Below are 19355 nucleotides of genomic sequence, written 5' to 3'. Positions count from 1 at the left end.
TTTATAAGCTCAAATGCTCGCCTTGCTCTGTTCTGTGATGAGCGTTGGTGACTCTCCTGTTCAAACTCGTTTATCAAAATGAACAAATCTTTTTTCGAGTCGAAGGGTCCTAGATAAGACCCTTAACCAGTGTAGAGACAGTGTAAGCCTTGCCGTTTGCAAACTTATCACAGGCTCTAATGAAACAGAGGAAAGACATCCATCACCACTTGTTTATACTTTTTTAATATTATTTAATAATAATCCACATTCAACAGAAATGTTTAAAAACAAACATTACTTTTAAATGCATTTATACAAAACCAACCATCAAAAAAAAAAAAAAAGAAAAGAAAAAGTGTACCCTTGTAGATAACCCACTTTGCCTTATGGAAGCAACTTAATTTTTCAAAATGTTTCAAAAATAGCAATTTCAGGGTAAAACTTTCCCAAAATGTTCCAACGTACTGCAGAATTAGAGCATATTGACCATGAACCATCTGAAGAACAGACTTGATATAACCGTAGCAATCCTGGATATTTATTCTTTTAATAATTCTATTTTTGATTATTATTTGTGGTCTTGTTGGTTTTGAACAAGGGCATCTCACCCTAAACCACAAGGCCTTCTAGAGTCTTTTAGAAGAATTTAAGAGACTTAAATTTACCATTTGCATTTCTGCAGTGAACTTCAATGCACTACTCTACGCTTCATAGAACAGAAGGCAGAAAAAGGACAAAAAAAAAGAAGAAAGGAACAAAGTGAATCGATTATTACAAGAGCTTTTAGACATAGCGGTCATTTTATTTATCTCGGCGAGTCACCATTTTTAATGGTTCTCCATTATCCAGCTCATGTTTTTACAAAAAAAGAGGGGAGAAAAAAAAAGCATCAATATCTCCTTTTGAATCTGCCTTTGATTACCAACTGCTTTACAATTGAAAAATACAAATCTACTGAGAAAACATGACAAGGACCAACCCAAACATCCAAATTTCCTCTTGCTCACCCTGACCTGGTCATCTCCAGGTGGAGGACGAGACTACAAATCATGCTGGTGTCAGCAGAAGGGGAAGCAGATGGAAATCCAAAGTGCTTTCAGGAGGGCTGAGAGGAACCGGGGTCTAGTAGTCCATCTCGACGGGTCTCTGGAGGGAGGGAAGATGAGCTGACAGCAGTCTCAGAACCTCAGATGGGCCTTGTGTTTGACCATGTATCTGTAGGGGATAATTAGCCATTGAATTATTTGAGCTGGACAATATGAATTGTTCACTTCTCAAACATTAAATTAGCCAGATTATCTAAAACAGGGTCAAACAATTCTCATCTGTAACATGTTTGCATACACCAAAACCTTATGCTAGATAACACCACAAATGTAACGTTATCAAGGTACGAGCATGGAGCATTAGTTCAACGTCAAGCTGATAAAAGTATCCTATTATTGTCCCGTTGCAGTGGGAGTTTACATGAGTTTCCAGCATGTTGTGTGATGCTTTCTCCAGTGTTTTGAAAGTCTCAGTGTGGCGTGAAAGAAAAGATTTAAGTGAAAGAACATCAATTGATGAACACAGAGTTGCAATCCTGACCTGTCCAGTGTTTCCCAAAAGCGGAGGAAGACGGGCCGGTCCAAGTGTCGCTTGTGGTGGCTCAGCTCCAGCACGGTCACGTCCCACTTCTGTACGTTCGGGTCCGTCCGTGCCTCATCGTACTTCAGGTGAAAGGCTCGGACTAAAATAATAGCACGACATCAAACACTCTTTCTAGGTACATAACCAATGTGGTGTCATGAACACCAGTTTCAAGGACTTTCTAAAGCACCTTTCATTTTATATCAAGCACAATAGTTACTGTTAATCTGAACAGTGTCAAAGAGCCATTGTACTTGAGTCTATCATTACTACAGTAAAAATATGACCCTTAAATTTAATTTTAGTAGACGGTGTGACTAAATATTAGAGTTTTTTTAAAAACCAATGTTTAAAGTTCTCGTTTAATTCAAGCACTTTCAAGGAGCTATGCCAAAGTGTGAAATTTGAGTAGACCAATCTCACTTTTGGCAAATATGTCCACAGGAGATCCATCAGGCAGTAGCCACGGCCAGCCCTTAAACTGCCAGGCAGGACCCTGGACGAAGACGGCCACTACACGATCCCTGTGAACAAACAACAAGAATGTCTCAAAAAATCAATTCTTAAAATCCCAAAATCAATTTTTCAGTTGATGCATGAACAAAATGTGTCATTTTATCATGAAATTCAAAAAATAAATGTCGATTGAGGCCATTTACTGTGCCGTGAAAATCAGAATGTTTTTTAAAAGAAATGGTACAACTAACTAGGGCTGCTTGATTATATAAAAAAAAAAACAATATTTAGATATGCATATTTAGATATACGGGAAATCGCAATGGAAGACGATTTCGTTATATCTAAATATGTTTAGTGAAAGGTAAAACTTCCAAATTCTCTGTGTTAACAATGTGTAACGTAGACGCGCGAGAGATCACTTCCGGCGTACGTTGGACACGGTTCAGTTGGACATCTGATTCGATGGCTGTTAACAAGAGGTAAAAACTATATAAATACTGTTCGTTTTCTCACACAAACCGCTTGTTTCGTGTCTTAGGCCATCAGTGTGTACTTACATTTACGAGTCATTAAATCAAGTTTAATTTGGACTACTCTGTGCATGCTCTTTGAGGTGGACCCCATAAACCTGCATTATATGACTGACAGACAACACCGGTTTGACCTAAAAATGTCAAAATTGAAAATACTGTGGAAACAGACACCTACATCTTGGATGCCCTTGATCCAAGTTAAAACATATAAAAAATTAATTTCAAAGTGAAATATCCCTTTAGCTATTAAAAAAAATTAGGGATGCACGATATATCGGCAGATATTATGTTCATTTTTAATGTTATCGGCCTGGTAAGAAAACGTGGCCGATATATTAAAAACGAAAAATAATGTATTATTCCCTTCAGCTAAGACACTTGTTGAGAACTGTTTGTTTTTGAATTTCTTGAAATATGATTGAAATCTCGTCAAAAAATGAAAATCTGGTTCGGGACAACATGTGCAACGCAAATCTGTCATATCGGCTATACAACACTATAATGAGAACATCATTATAATTGTGCGCTTGGGACATGGATTTAATTGTGGCTCTAAAAAGCCGATATATCGGTTATCGGCTTTCAAACATAAAGAATTATCGGTATCGGCCAAAATTTTCATATCGGTGCATCCCTAAAAAAAATATATGTAACTGATAATACATCAATAAGTATTTTAATAATTCCTGCAGGTCTACCATTTATAAAGCAGGAAATTCCTCCGCAAACATTGATTCACTCGCATGTCGATTGCATGAGTAGCCTAAATTAATCCACACAGATTATAAAATCAAATCAATAATTTTAAAACTTTCTCCAAGACATAACTTCACAAACTTGAGTGTTTGAGTGTTCTCTCATTCTCTCTCCGTCTCTTAAAATGGGTTGGACAAAGCAAGCGTTGAAACTACATTCTCGCGTTTAGGAGTCGGGACATGACAGAATTGTCACTTGCACAATCGGGGCAGCATTGCATCATAACTGAACTGAAGTTGATCGTTTTCACTTATTTTTATTTTTATCAGTTTAAACATTCAAGCTGAGAGAGTTTATGGCTTTGGGAGGGGCCAGTAAAACAAAATTGTTCTAGTTTTTGGTTCAAAACCCTAGTCATTGGGACCCAATGCTCTGCACATTTTGTTCATCTCCCTTAAAGGGTTAGTTCACCCAAAAATGAAAATTCTGTCAGTATTTACTCATCCTCATGTTGTTCCAACCCCGTAAGACCTTCGTTCATCTTCGGAACACAAATTAAGATATTTAAGATATTAAGATCGCTCCTGCATACAGTCCATAGGCTTCTTGAGGGACTGGCTTTTGCTGTCCCCGAAAAGTCATTAAAGACATCGTTAAAATAGTCCAAGTGACTACAGGGGCTCAATCTTAAGTTTATCAAACGACGAGAACACTTTTGTGCGCAAAAAAACAACAAAAATAACGACTTTATTTCAACTATTCACTTCCTTCTCCATGAGCCTGTAAGTCAGTTAACGTAGTGTGATTGCGTAGAGCTACGTCACACGTAGGCTCACTATTGGCCGACGCTGGTCATGTGTGTGTGATGCGTGTGACGTACAATAACAGAAGCTTACGCTATTAAACTAGTAACCTGACTCGCGCAGAGGGAGAAATAAATGAATAGTTGAAATAAAGTCGTTATTTTTGTTGTTTTTTTGCGCACAAAAGTGTTCTCGTCGTTTGATAAACTTAAGATTGAGCCCCTGTAGTCACTTGGACTATTTTAACGATGTCTTTAATGACTTTTCAGGGACAGCAAGAGCCAGTCCCTCAAGAAGCCTATGGACTGTATGCAGGAGCGATCTTAATATCTTAAATATCTTCATTTGTGTTCCGAAGATGAACGAAGGTCTTACGGGGTTGGAACAACAATGAGGGTGACTAAATACTGACAGAATTTTCATTTTTGGGTGAACTAACCCTTTAACACATTTGATTCAGATCATCAGCCCGTCGGGAAAGACTCCATGAACTGAATTGAACTGAGCGTATCAGACATCCAAAATGTTGAGAACCACTGGTTTATACCAGTCTGATCACTCGATCTGCCTTGAGAAACAATTTCTTAGTAATTAGTTATACCCAACACTGGTAGAACAGCTCTATTATCAGAAACGCCTGAGGATAAAGTCAGGTAAATTGCTGTAACGCATAGGCTCACCAGTCCTGTGGGGCCAGTTTGAGCGGCTGGTCGATCACTCTGTAGGGTACAGTGACGCTGAGCGTGGCACCGCCTGGCTGAACCTGATCTTTACGTCTCTGCAGAAGAACCTCGTTGTCCCTCTGGATGCCCAGCTTCTTCTTATCCTCTGATGTGAGAAATCTGTCAAGTAAAACAATTCCCACAGTGATTTAAAATACATTCAACCAAGTTAGATTGTTTTGCATTTTTAAGTGCAGTACCTAATAATATTGCATGTTTGTTTACTGGTAAAGCACTGAGGGTTAAGTTTAGATTCAGATAAAATTAACTTAAACAACAGTAACAAATTACATTCATGCAAATACATTCATTCAACTTGATCACAATAGCATGGTTCTGGTTAAGGCCGGGACACACCAAGCTGACAGTCGGACTAGGTTTTGAGGTGTGTGTTATCTTACCCAAAACAAATATTTTCATAACATGAGCCACGTAAAATTAAGAAAGATGTCATTGTTGATCATTGTGGCCAATCACAGACCTATGATGAGCACGTGTCAACACAATATCCAATCAAGAGTGTTTAAGAACCCATTTAGCAGCACTCAAAATGCTATAGGGAAAGGCTGGTATCGTCAATTTTTAGTACCAACTTGGTACCGAAAACTGTACTTTTTTAACGTTTCATATATCTCTTTGTTTGGTTTCTCCTTTTGAATGACTAATATAGACTATTGATACCTGCTGATGTAGATATTTCTTCCAAGTTCAGCTTATATTGATGTATATCTGATGTATATCTGATGTCTATGGTTTATAACGGAGAATTCTGCACTGAATTTGAATGCTTATAACCGTGTTATTATAACATTCTACCCATGGCAGTTCATGTCCTCAGACTCACATTTATGCATTTTTTTATATTAACATGATCAATGCTGAAATTAAACTGCAGCAAACATTTGGTACAAGAGCAAGCTCTGTCAGTTATGTTGACTATTATTGTAATGTTATGTGCTTTGAGGCATGGTAATTTAAGTTTTGCTAAATCTACGGTTCATGTTTTGAAGGAGGTGTGGCTATGGAGACACTCTGAAGGGAGGGTGGGATCTCATGCTTTCAAAGCTAGCTTGCTACCGTTAGCCGCTCTGAAAATCTCCAACCCGACCTTTTAATTTAACAGCCTTAAATTAGCTTTTTAATGTAGATTAACTTAACCTTTCTATGAATCAAGCATCTACTCAGCACTTACTTGAGGTCCTGCAAGAGATCCTTGGCGTTGAGCATTGTGATTAAAGATGTTGTAGCAGCTGGGATGATGATAATGGGAGTTCTAGAACCTGGAAAAACCAACAAATCCACCAACTGAATTATTTGTTAAAAAAAAAAAAAAAAACTAGCTTGCTGCAAAGATACTATGAGAAATAAATTCAATATTTTAGAGCAAAGTTAGAAAGAAGTATATTAACTATAACAATTTCCATAGGCTTTCCATGCCTGAGAAAAATATTTTTAATCTTGAGAACTGTCACTATGTCTAACTTTTTTTTTGTGACAAAGGTTTTACCCCATCATTTGAGAGACTAAATTATATAATATAATTATATATATATATATATATATATATATATATATAATTCCTTTCCTCATCCACATTGTTAAAGACATACGCACCTTTCTTTTGGTTGGGAGGGGGTCTTGCTTGAGAGACTAAAGTAAAGAAGAAAAAAAAAATACACAGACAATTTTTTATTCTAGCCAGAAAATGTAAAACCAGTTATGAACATGCTACAACTATGCAAATTTGTAACATGAGATGAACAGTAACAGGTTCAACATTTCAATTGTGCATCTAAAATGATGTGTGTGAAAATTGTGAAATTGAGCTGTCTGTTGCCATCTCAAGTTAAAAAAAAATATACATCACATTATGAGTAAATCATGTCTGGCGTCTTTCAGCAAATTAGTACTTCAGTTGGGTGATTAGACGGATGTTGTGTTGTTTTAAAGGAATAGTTCACACAAATATGAAATTTCCGTTGTCGAAAGCCAGTGATGATTGTTTATAAAGATTTAAATATAGATAGTTTTCTAACAAAAACCCATAACTTCCCTTTACAATGCATTTATTAAACCACTCACTAAATTCAAATGTATTATTTTTTATAATATATGGACATGCTTTTTGAATCTTCAAATTTAGGCACTCTTCAAAAGCATTAAAGCTGGGAAGAGCCAGTATATTATTTAATACATCTCCAATTGTGTCCGGTTGAAAGAAGAAAGTCATATACACCTAGAATGGCTTGAGAGGAGGTTGGCTTTAGGTTTTAAAAAGTAACAAACAAGTTAAGACAACAGGCTCGGATAGTATGCTACATATGCAATATTATAGCCATCAAATTACGCAAACTATTCCTTAAATAGTTCTTCCATACCTGGTCTGGGAACAGGCTGCATGGCTGGTGTTTGGGCCTTTCTAGCGGATGCACCTTCCTACACACACACAGAGAGAGAAAGAAAATGTACATGAATGCAATGGTGAGTCAGGTTAATTTGAATTAGTCTGAAGGCCAATCAGTAACAAAAATAAATCCTTGAGAATCCGTTTATCAGTTTGACCCAAAAGATGCACACTTTATGAATCTTTTTAGGACTTTTTAGGATGAATCTCTTTAAGACTTCGTTTATACAGTTTATTTTTCGAGTCAATTGGGGTAATTTGGGCTTTCCATTTTGTACTAAATATCCTGAAGACGATTTTGTTGGAGCATTTAGACGAGGGGTGTCAAATTCAGCTCCTGAAATGGAGGACCACACTCTAACAGAGTTTAGTTTTAGGTTTTCGAATCAGTCTGAAGGACTTGATAAGGTGGATACTCCCTTGCCTATATACATAAACCGTTTAAAGAAGAAAAATGTGTTTAACTTTGAAGACTAGTCTTAGCAGTTTATCAATTTTTAAAATCAGGTACATTTTAAGACACTGTCTCAACATAATGACTAGGCTCATGCAACTGGCACCTCGGGTGCATATTCTACCCTGTTCAACCAGTTTCTTGTTTTCAACCAATCTTTCTCTCCAACAACAAATTGTAATTGGCCTGTCACATTCAACATTATTTATTAGAGAATAGGGCTGCACGATTTGGGGGAAAAGTCATATTGCATTAATTGAGGTCAATATTGAATATTGCGATACAGTACAGTACGGGTCGGTGAACCATGTTCCAGCTTGCATTTCCACTGCCAACAGTACCCTTTACTTGATAGGCGTGGTATTTGCCGGAAAGAAGCGATCAACGTCATACAGCAGATCTTGTTCTGGCTTCTCGGCATGTTTGTCACAAGAAACAAGCGTATTTCTCAATACCAAATAGCTTACGTAAAGTCCAACTCAAGAGAATGAGTCCCGAGGACACGAGTCTAGTGATTCTGCTAATGGAACAGTGTGTTCTTGAACGATTTAGTACTCTGGTTCTCTCTGTATGTATATTTTAGGCAACAACAAAACGAAATATGTTATAAAACACCACTCGATTTCATTTCAATGCATTATAAACATTATAAGCACACAAATGTGGTTCAGGCAACGCCTATTGATTATATTCACTGCAAGTATGTGTGGTATACATTTATAACAAAACTAAATATAGAACACAACCCCTGCCTCTTTTCGTTTAAATGTAAAAATATTAAACATATTCCAGGCAATATGTAATGTATTGCTTATTGCATGATACAAATGTTGCAATAAACAACATTACAGATGATCTTGTAATAAAATTTAAAAAAACTGTTGAATTTCAGTTTTTTCAAATAGCCATTATAAAAGTATAAGTGAAAGGTACAAAAAGCTATACAGTATATTCAGTGTATATATATATATATATATATATATATATATATATATATATATATATATATACACACACACACACACAAATACTCAACTTCACTTAGCCTTCTGTCAAAACTATTGGACAGGGAACGAATTAGAGATTCGAGACCAAAGACCGCCTGTAAGGACTTTATAAGACAAATTATATCTTGTTTAAACTTTCCATTATCTCATGTTTAACCACTACAGAGACGTCAGAGTCAGCGGCAAACATCATAATGACTAGCCGAGGAAAGGCTGTTCCAGGCGGGAACTGGAATTGCTTGGAATGGATCTCTGTCAAATTATCATAAATCTATCAATAAACCAGATTTGAGCTTCAAAAAACTACATTCTCACCTGAAAAATTCTTAAAACTATATTTCATGACACAATAAGAGTATTATTATATTTCAACTGTATATTAAAAAAAAATGGCGCCCTTGTAGCATGTGCAAGTGACAATACTCGGTCAACCAATCACCGTTCTGCAGTGAGTCTAGCTCCACCTTTTAGTACCGTACCATTTTGCTAGGGTACCCCAACAGAAGGGTACCCATAAAGTGGTACGGTACGGTTTGGCTTGGCTTTGTGGTGCCGTTCACAACTTTTGACGGTGGAAACGCAAATTGCGTTGGAACGGTACCGTACCATCCCGCTCAGTGGAAACGAGCCAAAAATCAGTAGTGTTGCTGCATTCGGGTTGCCAGCTCTGCTCTAGTTACCACAGCTGCAGCTACAAACGTGTCGGATAAAAATAAACGTTGGATCCTACAGGCTATCTGGCAACCTCGAGTCAGGGAGGAGGGGTTACACCGCTCTACAGTAATTTGAAAGTGATTGCAGTACCAGTTTTGGCCACAATCTTACATGCTATTCAGAACACCATCTTTTTAATAATGATAATAATGAATTGTGACTTTACAATAAACTGCAAAAGTGTCTGCTTTCAAGTAAGACCATCCATATGCTCTAAGTGCAATGGGTTCATGAAGTTTGCCATTTCTTGGAAGTAACGCAGGTTAAAACACAAAGGAATAAATGTTGCAAGCAGCAACAAAGCAGTTGTACATATCAGGCATATTACAATTATAATCAGAAGTAAGGGTTAGTCACGAACGACGCGGAGAGAGAAAGGTGGGTGTGTGTGTGTTGAATATGTCGGCAGAGCCATGCGTTTGCACATTTTCACCTCCCTTCCCCCAGCTTTTCTCCTAATGATCAGAACAGCAGAGCAGCACAGCACAAAAGAGAGCCGCACACAGCATCGTCACTGTACATGCAAGAGGTATCATAGTCTGTGAGGAAATAGTCTGTGATCTTAGTCAGCGTTCTTCGGAATTATGAATGGGAGAACACCTAAAGCCATGGCCGATCGCTGACCTCCTAAACCGCACATCATCTGTGAAATATACAGCAAGACAACCAGCAAACTGAAGAGATGAGAAGCAAAGGAGTGGCAACCTATAGAAGGAGGAAGAGATCGGAATGGTATGAGCAATTAAAACGTGCGGGGCTGCAGGAGCAGATAAAAAACATTTCTCCTTGTCAACTGTCAAACCAGTTTGGGTTTTCAGACGCTGGTCTACTCGACGCTGTGCTGATGGGATTCATTCTTTCGAGCAATCCTGGTTAAAGAGAAGTAAGCCAAACTGATCCCTTTTTCATGTTTAGCCAGAAATTAGTCTAACGCACAATTAGCAAGTGACAACAGGAAGGCTGTAGTGTACGCTAGATCTAAAAGTATGAGAGATGAAAGAAATTAAACACCTCAGATACCTGTGGACGTATTTACAGCTGCTATTAAATTTGACAATTGCATCAAAACAATTTTCTTGTATGTGAACGCTGTTTTATGTGTATATTATGACGAGTGAAGCACAAAGCTATTTTTTACAAAAAGAAAAAGGTTAGCAATTAGAGATGCACTGCTGTATCGGCCACCGATATTTATCGGACGATTTGATTAATTTACAGCCATCTGCATATAGTGACATAAATATAGACATAAATCGATGGTTTTAGTTAATTGCGAAGGCACGGAGCTGTATAATGTCTGTTGAATAATCCAAGATTATTGCTGTGTGCATTTTACGAAAATCCGATCGGTATCCACAGAACTCTAGATCGGAAAAATATGATCCAATATCATATCCAATAGAGCCAGACCGATATATCGGTAGACCGATATTATCGGCCGATATTAGGCATTTTCCAAACTATCGGTATCGGCAATTATAACGGCCGATAAATGAATATTTCGAAAATAAAATAAAAACGGACGAAACACGCTTGAACCATGTCATAAGTGTTGGAGTTGTATAGTTTGTCCACCAGAGGACTCTACACCGCTCCTGTTGGCAACACTCGTTGGTCATGATACATACATTGCTTGAATAACAATTAAAAGAACATCTCCATCAGTTCTCTTAACTCAAATAAGCATGACAAAAAATAAATAAAATATCAGCCGATATATAGGATAATCAGATTTTAAAACCCAAAAATATTTGTATCGGTATCGGCCTTCAAGATCCTTTATCGGTCGGGCTCTAATATCCAACAATCCTTGAATATTACCAAATCCAGGGCTCAACATTAAGGCTTGTGCGCTTGTCTGGGACAAGTGGATTTTCTGTAGGACAAGTGGAAGAGAAAATGTGGTTTTAGTTGTCCGACTGGACAAGTTAAATTTCAAACAAAACAAAATGCCATGTTACTTCACGTTATGTGCCGCTCGTTACGTCTATTTTACAGATTTAATTTACCGATTTGAAACGAACACATTTTTCGCACTGCCTGTGAATGTCCTGAATGTGACTCGCAGAAAGACGCGTGCCAGTATAATGCGCATGCACAGACCGCGCAGATTTATAAATCTTCGTCTAGCTACTGTTAAAATTCATTCACGGTGCCTTTTCTTTGTTTCAAATAAGTATTTACAGTCATCACTGCGTTTGAAACAAAAGACCTAGAGGCTTTAGTGGTCCTCCACTTGGGCACTCTATGTCACTTTCCTGAGGGACGCAACTCAAATTCTAAAAACAAAATGTGGGATGTATCCTCTAGGATAGTTAAAGACTTCCTAAGAACACTTCTCTCACACAAAGCAGACAAACTCAACTGCACAGATCCTGTAATCTTTGACCCTAAATTAATAATGTGCTGCAGCTGGGATCTACTTTTAACATTTAATCCATAAAACCAACAGATCATAGCAAAAGCCAAAATGTCGAGTATTTTCATAACATAAGAGCAGTCTTTTGATGGACATAAAGAGTTGTGAGATCCGCATCTCTGTCGCATTTGGTTTAGAACCAAAGAAGTTGACTCATGAAACCATTTGTTTATTATATCGCAATCGCATATCACAACCGCAATATTGACCTCAATAATCTCAATATGACATTTTCCCCAAATCGTGCAGCCCTAGATAAAATAATAAATCTTTACCCGGACAAGTGACTTGTGCATGAACAAGTGAAACATAAATTTACTTGTCCGAAGGACAAGTGCCTCAAAAAGTTAACGTCAAGCCATGAAATCCCTTGCTGCCACATCCAGTTAAGTGGTGCAGCCAGCAGATTGGGCGGTTTTGCCATCTATTTGCCATCTCTCTTTTCGCAGGAAAAAATGAGTTTGGACTTGTGGATAAAAAATTGGGCGCTCTGTATAGTTCCAGAGACAGCACTGCAAGAAAAACATAATTTATGGGTTTGGCCTTAAAAACCAGTAAATCGACATTCCATATTAATATGTGAATGTTTTCAATGTTAAAGAAAGAGGCAAACAGTCAAACAGATTTTTTTTAAACAAAAATCTGAAAATATGTCTTTTTATTTTTATTTTATTTTTTTGCACAGTGCCTGCAGTTCAAAATAAAATTTTGGTGTTCAACTTTGCGTTTTAAAAATATTACCATTCATTTTTCGTTATATGGGTTAAAAAGTAAAAACGAACGGACGCAAAAGCACACGGACCAATGTGTAATTTTAAAGTTTGTTAAAGGGATACTCCACTTTTTTTGGAAATAGGCTCATTTTGTAACTCGAGTTTTACCGTTTTTGAATCCATTCAGTCAATTTCTTGATATTTAGATGAATATCAGTAACTAGACAGTTTCTGGTCTCATTGACTTCCATAGTAGGAAAAAAATATATACAATGGAAGTCAATGAGACCAGAAACTGTCTGGTTACTGATATTCTTCTAAATATCAGAAAATCAGCTGAATGGATTCAAAAACGGTAAAACTCAACAGTTTAACTTTGGGGGAGTTGTAAAATAAGCCTATTTCCAAAAAAAGCGGAGTATCCCTTTAATGATTAATTTTAAACCTGTTGGTAGCTGAAGTACCCTGAAGTATTTCGTTCTTTATTTTGTGTAGTGTTTAAATAAATGGGGGGCAGTTTCCATAATCAACTGTTGTTGTGGACTAAAATGGAGAACAAATACTTCTCCATTATAGAGTTAGATGTTTTTAGGTTGCTAACTGAACAAAGTGCTTCCATTTTTTTTATTAGTATTAGTTCGAGAAAGAAAACAACAACAAAAAATATCGGATTGATATTGGTATCGGCAAATAGCCAAAGCTGCGGCATCGGTAGTGAAAAAGTGGTATCGGGACATCCCTATTTAAAGGGTTAGTTCACCCAAAAAGGAAAATATCCATAATTATAACTTAAGGTCACTTTCACCATGAAGAACTAGACTCACGTACAGCCATTACCAAGAGTCTGCAATTATAAATATGTATTTTTACTTACAAAAACGCATCGTGGGGGGTTAATAAAGAAGGCCTTTATTAAACCCTGGAGATGTAAGGATTACTTTTATGATGATTGATGGATGCACAGATGTTTTTTTGGCTTTAAAATCTAAGTTACCATTCACTTACATAATAAAGAAAATCATATACACCTAGGATGGCTTGAAGACAAATAAATGATCAGATAACTTTAAATTGTGGATGAACGAACCATTTAAAGCCCTTTTTATTTTTATTTCTTTCTATAAATATATAAATATGTGGCTATCCAACCTGTAAAGTTGCCTTTGGTTTTAAAACCGCATTTGCAGGTTCCAAGCTGGTGTGAGGTTAAACGAGAATGTTACAAATTACAAATATGCATTCACACAGATGCACGCAGACTTTATATTTAAATAGTCTATTTGTGGTTTAATATGCAGTCATTAGTCCATATTACGACTTGAGTGTACTACAGACCTAATTTTGATTCTTCCAAAATATGGCAAATTCCATAACATTCCATTTTTATGACTGGACTCCATGATTGAGAATATAGTGCACTGAGCTCTGTTTAAAAATATGCCATATTTAAATCCATAATATATATGTGTAAAATACATTGCAAATTTTGTGTAGTAATTAAGCCAAAAAAAAATTATCCCCCTTTCTTATTTGCAGGGTTCTGCATTTTGGGGCTTGACGAATACAAAAGAACCCAAAGAGATCATGCGATTTAAGAAGAGGAAAAAATTCTACAGGATTTTCCTTTTTGTCCTTCTGCTCGTGTTTGTGGGAGGCCTCATTATTATTCCAGGCCATTACTTTACTCGTTACATTTGGCCCTGTCAAATCACCCAGGAGGTGTTTGCTACTCAATGGCTCCCTACCATGAAAACCTTCAACTCCACCATGATGAATCCAAACGGTTTGAGAGAGCTAGAAGCGACCCCGACGCCACTAATATCACATGAAAATGTAATCTCAGCTTTGGATGGTTTGAACATCAGTTCAAATGAAGAGATGAGAGCAGCGAGGACACTTAAAATTGAGCCTTACGAGTACATCCTCAATGAGCCGAACGCATGTCTCCTGAGAGCACCTTTCTTAGTGCTTTTGATTTCAGTTGAGCCCGAGAAAACAGACGCCAGGGACGCAATCAGGAAAACGTGGGGCAATGAAAGTATGGCAGGGGACTTGGGTTTCATCCGTCTGTTCTTCATTGGTGCAAATAACGAAACCCAAAGAAAGGGCAGCGAACTACAGCACACAATAGAGGGTGAAAGTCGACAGTATCACGACATCATCCAGCAAGATTACAGGGATACTTACAAAAACCTTACCCTCAAAACGCTGATGGGGATGTACTGGATCACAAAGTATTGTCCCGAAGCCACATACGTCATGAAGACAGATAGTGACATGTTTGTCAACACCGAGTACCTCGTACAGAAATTCCTCAAGCCCATGGGTCAACTAACACAAAAGTATTTCACAGGATATCTCATGGTAGACTTCTCCCCAAACCGAAACAAAGAGAGTAAATGGTATATGCCCCCAGAAATTTACAGTGCTAGGCGATACCCCAAATTTTGTTCAGGAACTGGATACGTCCTCTCAAGTGACATGGCTCAGAGGATATATGTGGTGTCTCTGAGCATACCCAGGCTACATTTAGAAGATGTTTATGTGGGTATCTGTCTTGCTAAACTGGGGATAGAGCCAGTGCCACCACCAAACGATCAGCTGTTTAATCACTGGCGAGTGCCGTACTCCAGCTGCAGGTACAGCAACCTGATCACTTCCCATTGGTTTCACCCCAATGAGCTGATCCAGTACTGGCAACACCTGCAGAGCAACAAACACAATCCCTGCTAGATGACATTGTTAAAGTAGTAAACCTTTTGCTGATAATTTACTCACCCCCAAGTCACCCATGTCATTCTTTCTTCATTCGAAAAGAAATTCAGGTTTTTGATGAAAACTTTCCAGGATTTTTCTCCATATAATGGACTTCAATGGGAACCAAACGGTTCAAGGTCCAAAAGACAGTTTCAGTGCAAACTGCAAACCGTTCAAAGGGCTTTAAACGATTCCAGTCGATGAATAAGGGTCTTATCAAGCGAAACGATCGATCATTTAAAAAACAAACAAGAAAAACAAAGTTTAAATTTTATAAGCTCAAATGGTCGCCTTGCTCTGTTCTGTGATGTGCATTCGTGACTCTCCTGTTCAAACTCGTTTATCAAAATGAACAAATCTTTTTGTGTCATTTGGTTTATTCAACGAACAAAATGAATGAGTTGACTCTGGAAAACATTCGTTCATTTTGACGAACAAGTTCAAACAGGAAAGTCACAAACGCACATCACAGAACAGAGCAAGGCGAGCATTTGAGCTTGTAAAACTTAAACTTTGTTTTTTTTTTGTTTTTTTAAATAAATGTGATCGTTTTGCTTGATAAGACCCTTATTCATCATCTGGAATCGCCCTTTGAATCGCCTTTTGGACCTTGAACCGTTTGGTTACCAGTCAAGTCCATTATATGGAGAAAATCCTGGAATGTTTTCATCAAAAACCTGAATTTCTTTTCGACTGAAGAAAGAAAGACATGGACATCTTGGATGACATGGGGGTGAGTAAATTTCAGCAAATTTTTTTTTTTTTTAAAGTGAACTACTCCTTTAAATGGACTTTAAAAACACACTGAATTTAAGTGTGTTTTTTTTTTTTGGGTGGTGGTGGTGGTGGTGGGGGGGGGGGGGTTATCTTGGTTTATCTTCACATGTCTGACTGATTAAATGGGTATAAAAATATGCAGTTGTGTGTTTTGAGCATTAGTTTTTGTGATCAATCTTACAGGACTTTTTTCTGCTTATACGACAATTCACCATGACGTCACAACAATAATAGACGTTCTTCCGGGTGGCAAAAGCCGAAACGTCCCTATGGCAACACTAGTAAATTGCATGGAAGGAGACACACCGCCGGCAGAAGCCTAATCTACATTTCAACAGTTGATTCAAGAACAGACGTGGTGGAATTTCAGACATAGTTAACATGATCATTAAAGGTTAGATTCTTTGATCTAGAGACGTGCACTCCCAACGCACTAGACCGCGGCGCGGGACTAGATCTGATTGCCGAGTGCGGGCGGTAATGCACTCTGTGTGTGCGGATTGCAGGAGAATAAAACGATTCGCTGGACTCCCGCTAACTAGAAATATCTATGAATAAAACAAATAAAAACGAATTCATTTGCATTTATCTGTTGCAGAAAAGCAACAAGAACAACTAAAACAAAATAGAAATGACTTACATGGCAGAGTTTCTTTTTATAACGTGACTGGAGCGATGAGCGATGTAGCCAATCACAGACATATGTGTTGATTATTGAACGCATTGGCCAATCAGAAGCATTTACGATGAAGAAGCATTTACTCACCTCTCAAAAGAAAGTAACATAGAAAGTAATAGAAATAACCAAGTTAGTTGAGAACATCAGTTATATAACGACCCACGTATTAAAATGGTTGGGTTTAAAATCGGGCTCAGGCTCATAATTAGAAGACGACGTGCACTTTTGACGACGTCCACTCGCTTTAACCTCCTCACCCACAGGTTCTGCTGGATAGATTTACTTTTTTCTGAAGGAAATCGATAAAAAAAACCTACACCTTTTGCTGTATATCTGGTGGCGCAACCCCAAACACAACATATTTTCGCCATAGATTCAACTTTGATCAACAACAATGATTTTAACTGTGTAACTGTTCAGTTGCCGGCTGGATCTCTTCAGTTAGTCAATGGAAGCCGCTCGCGTACTGCCACCCGGAAGTATCGCGGTGCCTATTGTTTACAAACATTCTGAAATGCCCTATTTACAATCCTATAAGAGATTATTACAGCTATAATGAAGAAAGTCAGGTCACCTTTTGGTCCACTTGTGGTCTGCAAGTGCTGCATTAATGCCACAACAGACAGCAAAATCTTGACATTCATGTTACAGTAAGTACAGTAAAGAGAGACCGCTTCCATCTCCTGAAACATCAACCTCTACACATACTTCCAGAGTCCAAAGGTCAAATTCAACAACAAGCTTCAATCAAATAGAACTTACTTAAACTAAACTAAAATCTAACTTGGTAAATGCAGAGGAAGGGACAAAGGTTTTAAAAACTTTGGTAAAAAGTTTGGTGTTATTTTTTGTCAGGTAAAAAAAATCAACATTTCAGTCTGAAAATGGGCGATATTTCAAATCTACATTATACGTCCAGCGAAATTGAGCAAACAAGTGACAATTTCAAACTAAAACTGAGCGTAAATAAATTTGTATGGTGTTTGTTTCAGAGATTCAAAAGTCAGTTGAGGTCAGAACGTGAACACACTGCTGCTTTATAGTAGAATTCTGATTTCTGAAATTGAAGAACTGGCGCGTGTTTTTTTTTTAGGGTTTAATACTTAAACAGTTTGTAATATTGGCTGCAAGAGTTTAAAATGGGTATTGCAGCCAATAGGAATAAAATTGAAAATTCCACAAGAAAGTGGATCTAAAAGCTACACTGTGTGATTTTCACCCCCATCTTGCAGTAAAAATGTATATGACCATCCAGTAAATATTAGTTTCTGTTCCTCTCAATTCCAATTTCGTTTTAACTCCTACGGTGGCCAATGTAGTCCAAGATTAACATGGCTTCCAGTTCGACCTCGTCCATGAGTGTTAACTCAAACGTAAACGCGAAAGGCGAAGCTTGAATTAACGGGTATGTCCCTCTTTGGCTAATGTACTTTCAAGATGGAGGGGCAACATGTCGACCGACATTAGATCCCCTTACCCGTATGCATTTTCAATGGCATATTATACACTCACGAGAATACTTTATTACTTGAACCAAGTAAATATACATTAATGAGCACATATATTTTTGAAAGAACTAAGTGTTTTTAGCTAAAAATAAACTAAAAGAGTTACACAGTGTAGCTTTAAGGGCCAGAGTTGCACACAGTTTGCCAGACTGCAGAGACTCAACATAAATGAGCGCAAGTCTCATTCAAAAAGAACCTTATTTATTCATGTTTTAGTATGCCAAGAATTTTTTTAGGTCAAGCAGAATCAGCAGTCTCTGATCCAGCCCGTATTCTATGAAGTGGTATATAGAATTTTTTTTTACTTGAATGAATGAGTGCTAAATTGGAGAGCTGGTGCAAACCTATCCACATGATCAGATGCTTTAACTGCACTTAACACTTTACATATTATTTACATATTCTTACTGCTCCCGGCACTGCACTGCGGGACGTTGGAACATTTGAAAACAGTACATTGCTTAGGTCTTTAACACTTCCATTTACACCGAACCAAAGCACAAAGAAAAACAAAAGACTTCGCTGACAGTACATCTAAGCCTTAAAGGTGCTGTCAGCGATTGTGGGTAACGTCACTTCTGTTTGAAGCGAGATCAATCAATCAAACCTGAGATCCTGACAAACCTGTCGAGCTTCACTCACTTTTTTTTTTAAGAAGGATATTTTCACATACAGTTCACGATCACATCCCAAAAAACAAACAAAAAAAATTAATAAATAAATCAGCATTAGCAGCTACTCATCTGTCAAGAAAAAAACAATGCAACCTCAGCGCCCGATTTTACATTTTTTAAATTCTTTTAGGTCTCTCCACCTTTCAAAAGCATTCCCGATCACTATTCGTGTCTTTGAATAAACACAATGGTATTTTCTAATCCTCCACCTCCTTCTTTTTACTTGATTGACTCAGACATGTTCACATTCGGTCGTTGATAGACGCTGGCTTCTTCAGATCCGCCTCCGACTTTGCCTGCACAAGCTCAAAACCTCATAACACTCACCCCCTGTCTGTAAGGGTGTCACGATTTCGATTTTATACCGAAATCAACTCACAATATCAAACTTTGAATTAAAAAATGGAATCGTCGATGCGGCCACG

At 37.6% G+C, this 19355-nt stretch overlaps 2 protein-coding genes across 2 annotated transcripts in view; one reads left to right on the top strand and one right to left on the bottom strand.

Annotated features, from left to right (window-relative positions):
- Nucleotides 1-746: 746 nt before the first annotated feature.
- cdc73 (cell division cycle 73, Paf1/RNA polymerase II complex component, homolog (S. cerevisiae)) overlaps nucleotides 747-19355 on the bottom strand; it is a 31325-nt gene continuing 12716 nt past the window's right edge. The window contains exons 11-17 of the mRNA XM_039677034.2: nucleotides 7203-7260; nucleotides 6439-6474; nucleotides 6017-6104; nucleotides 4783-4944; nucleotides 2035-2135; nucleotides 1570-1711; nucleotides 747-1197 (exon numbers count right to left, since the gene is read on the bottom strand). Coding sequence (XP_039532968.1) covers nucleotides 1161-1197; nucleotides 1570-1711; nucleotides 2035-2135; nucleotides 4783-4944; nucleotides 6017-6104; nucleotides 6439-6474; nucleotides 7203-7260 — 624 coding nt within the window. The 3' untranslated portion in view covers nucleotides 747-1160. The remainder of the gene's footprint in view (nucleotides 1198-1569; nucleotides 1712-2034; nucleotides 2136-4782; nucleotides 4945-6016; nucleotides 6105-6438; nucleotides 6475-7202; nucleotides 7261-19355) is intronic.
- LOC120482565 (beta-1,3-galactosyltransferase 2) lies at nucleotides 9786-15294 on the top strand. Its single transcript, XM_039677035.2, has 2 exons — nucleotides 9786-10286; nucleotides 14072-15294. Exon 2 carries the CDS (start codon nucleotides 14120-14122, stop codon nucleotides 15266-15268), a length of 1149 nt encoding a protein of 382 aa, XP_039532969.2. The 5' UTR covers nucleotides 9786-10286; nucleotides 14072-14119; the 3' UTR covers nucleotides 15269-15294.

Source organism: Pimephales promelas, chromosome 5 (genome assembly GCF_988280905.1).
Source record: "Pimephales promelas chromosome 5, fPimPro1.hap1.1, whole genome shotgun sequence".
NCBI classification, from domain to species: Eukaryota; Metazoa; Chordata; class Actinopteri; order Cypriniformes; family Leuciscidae; genus Pimephales; species Pimephales promelas.
The sequence above is the reverse complement of the archived record's forward strand: the minus strand, read 5'-3'. Positions and strand labels throughout refer to the sequence as shown.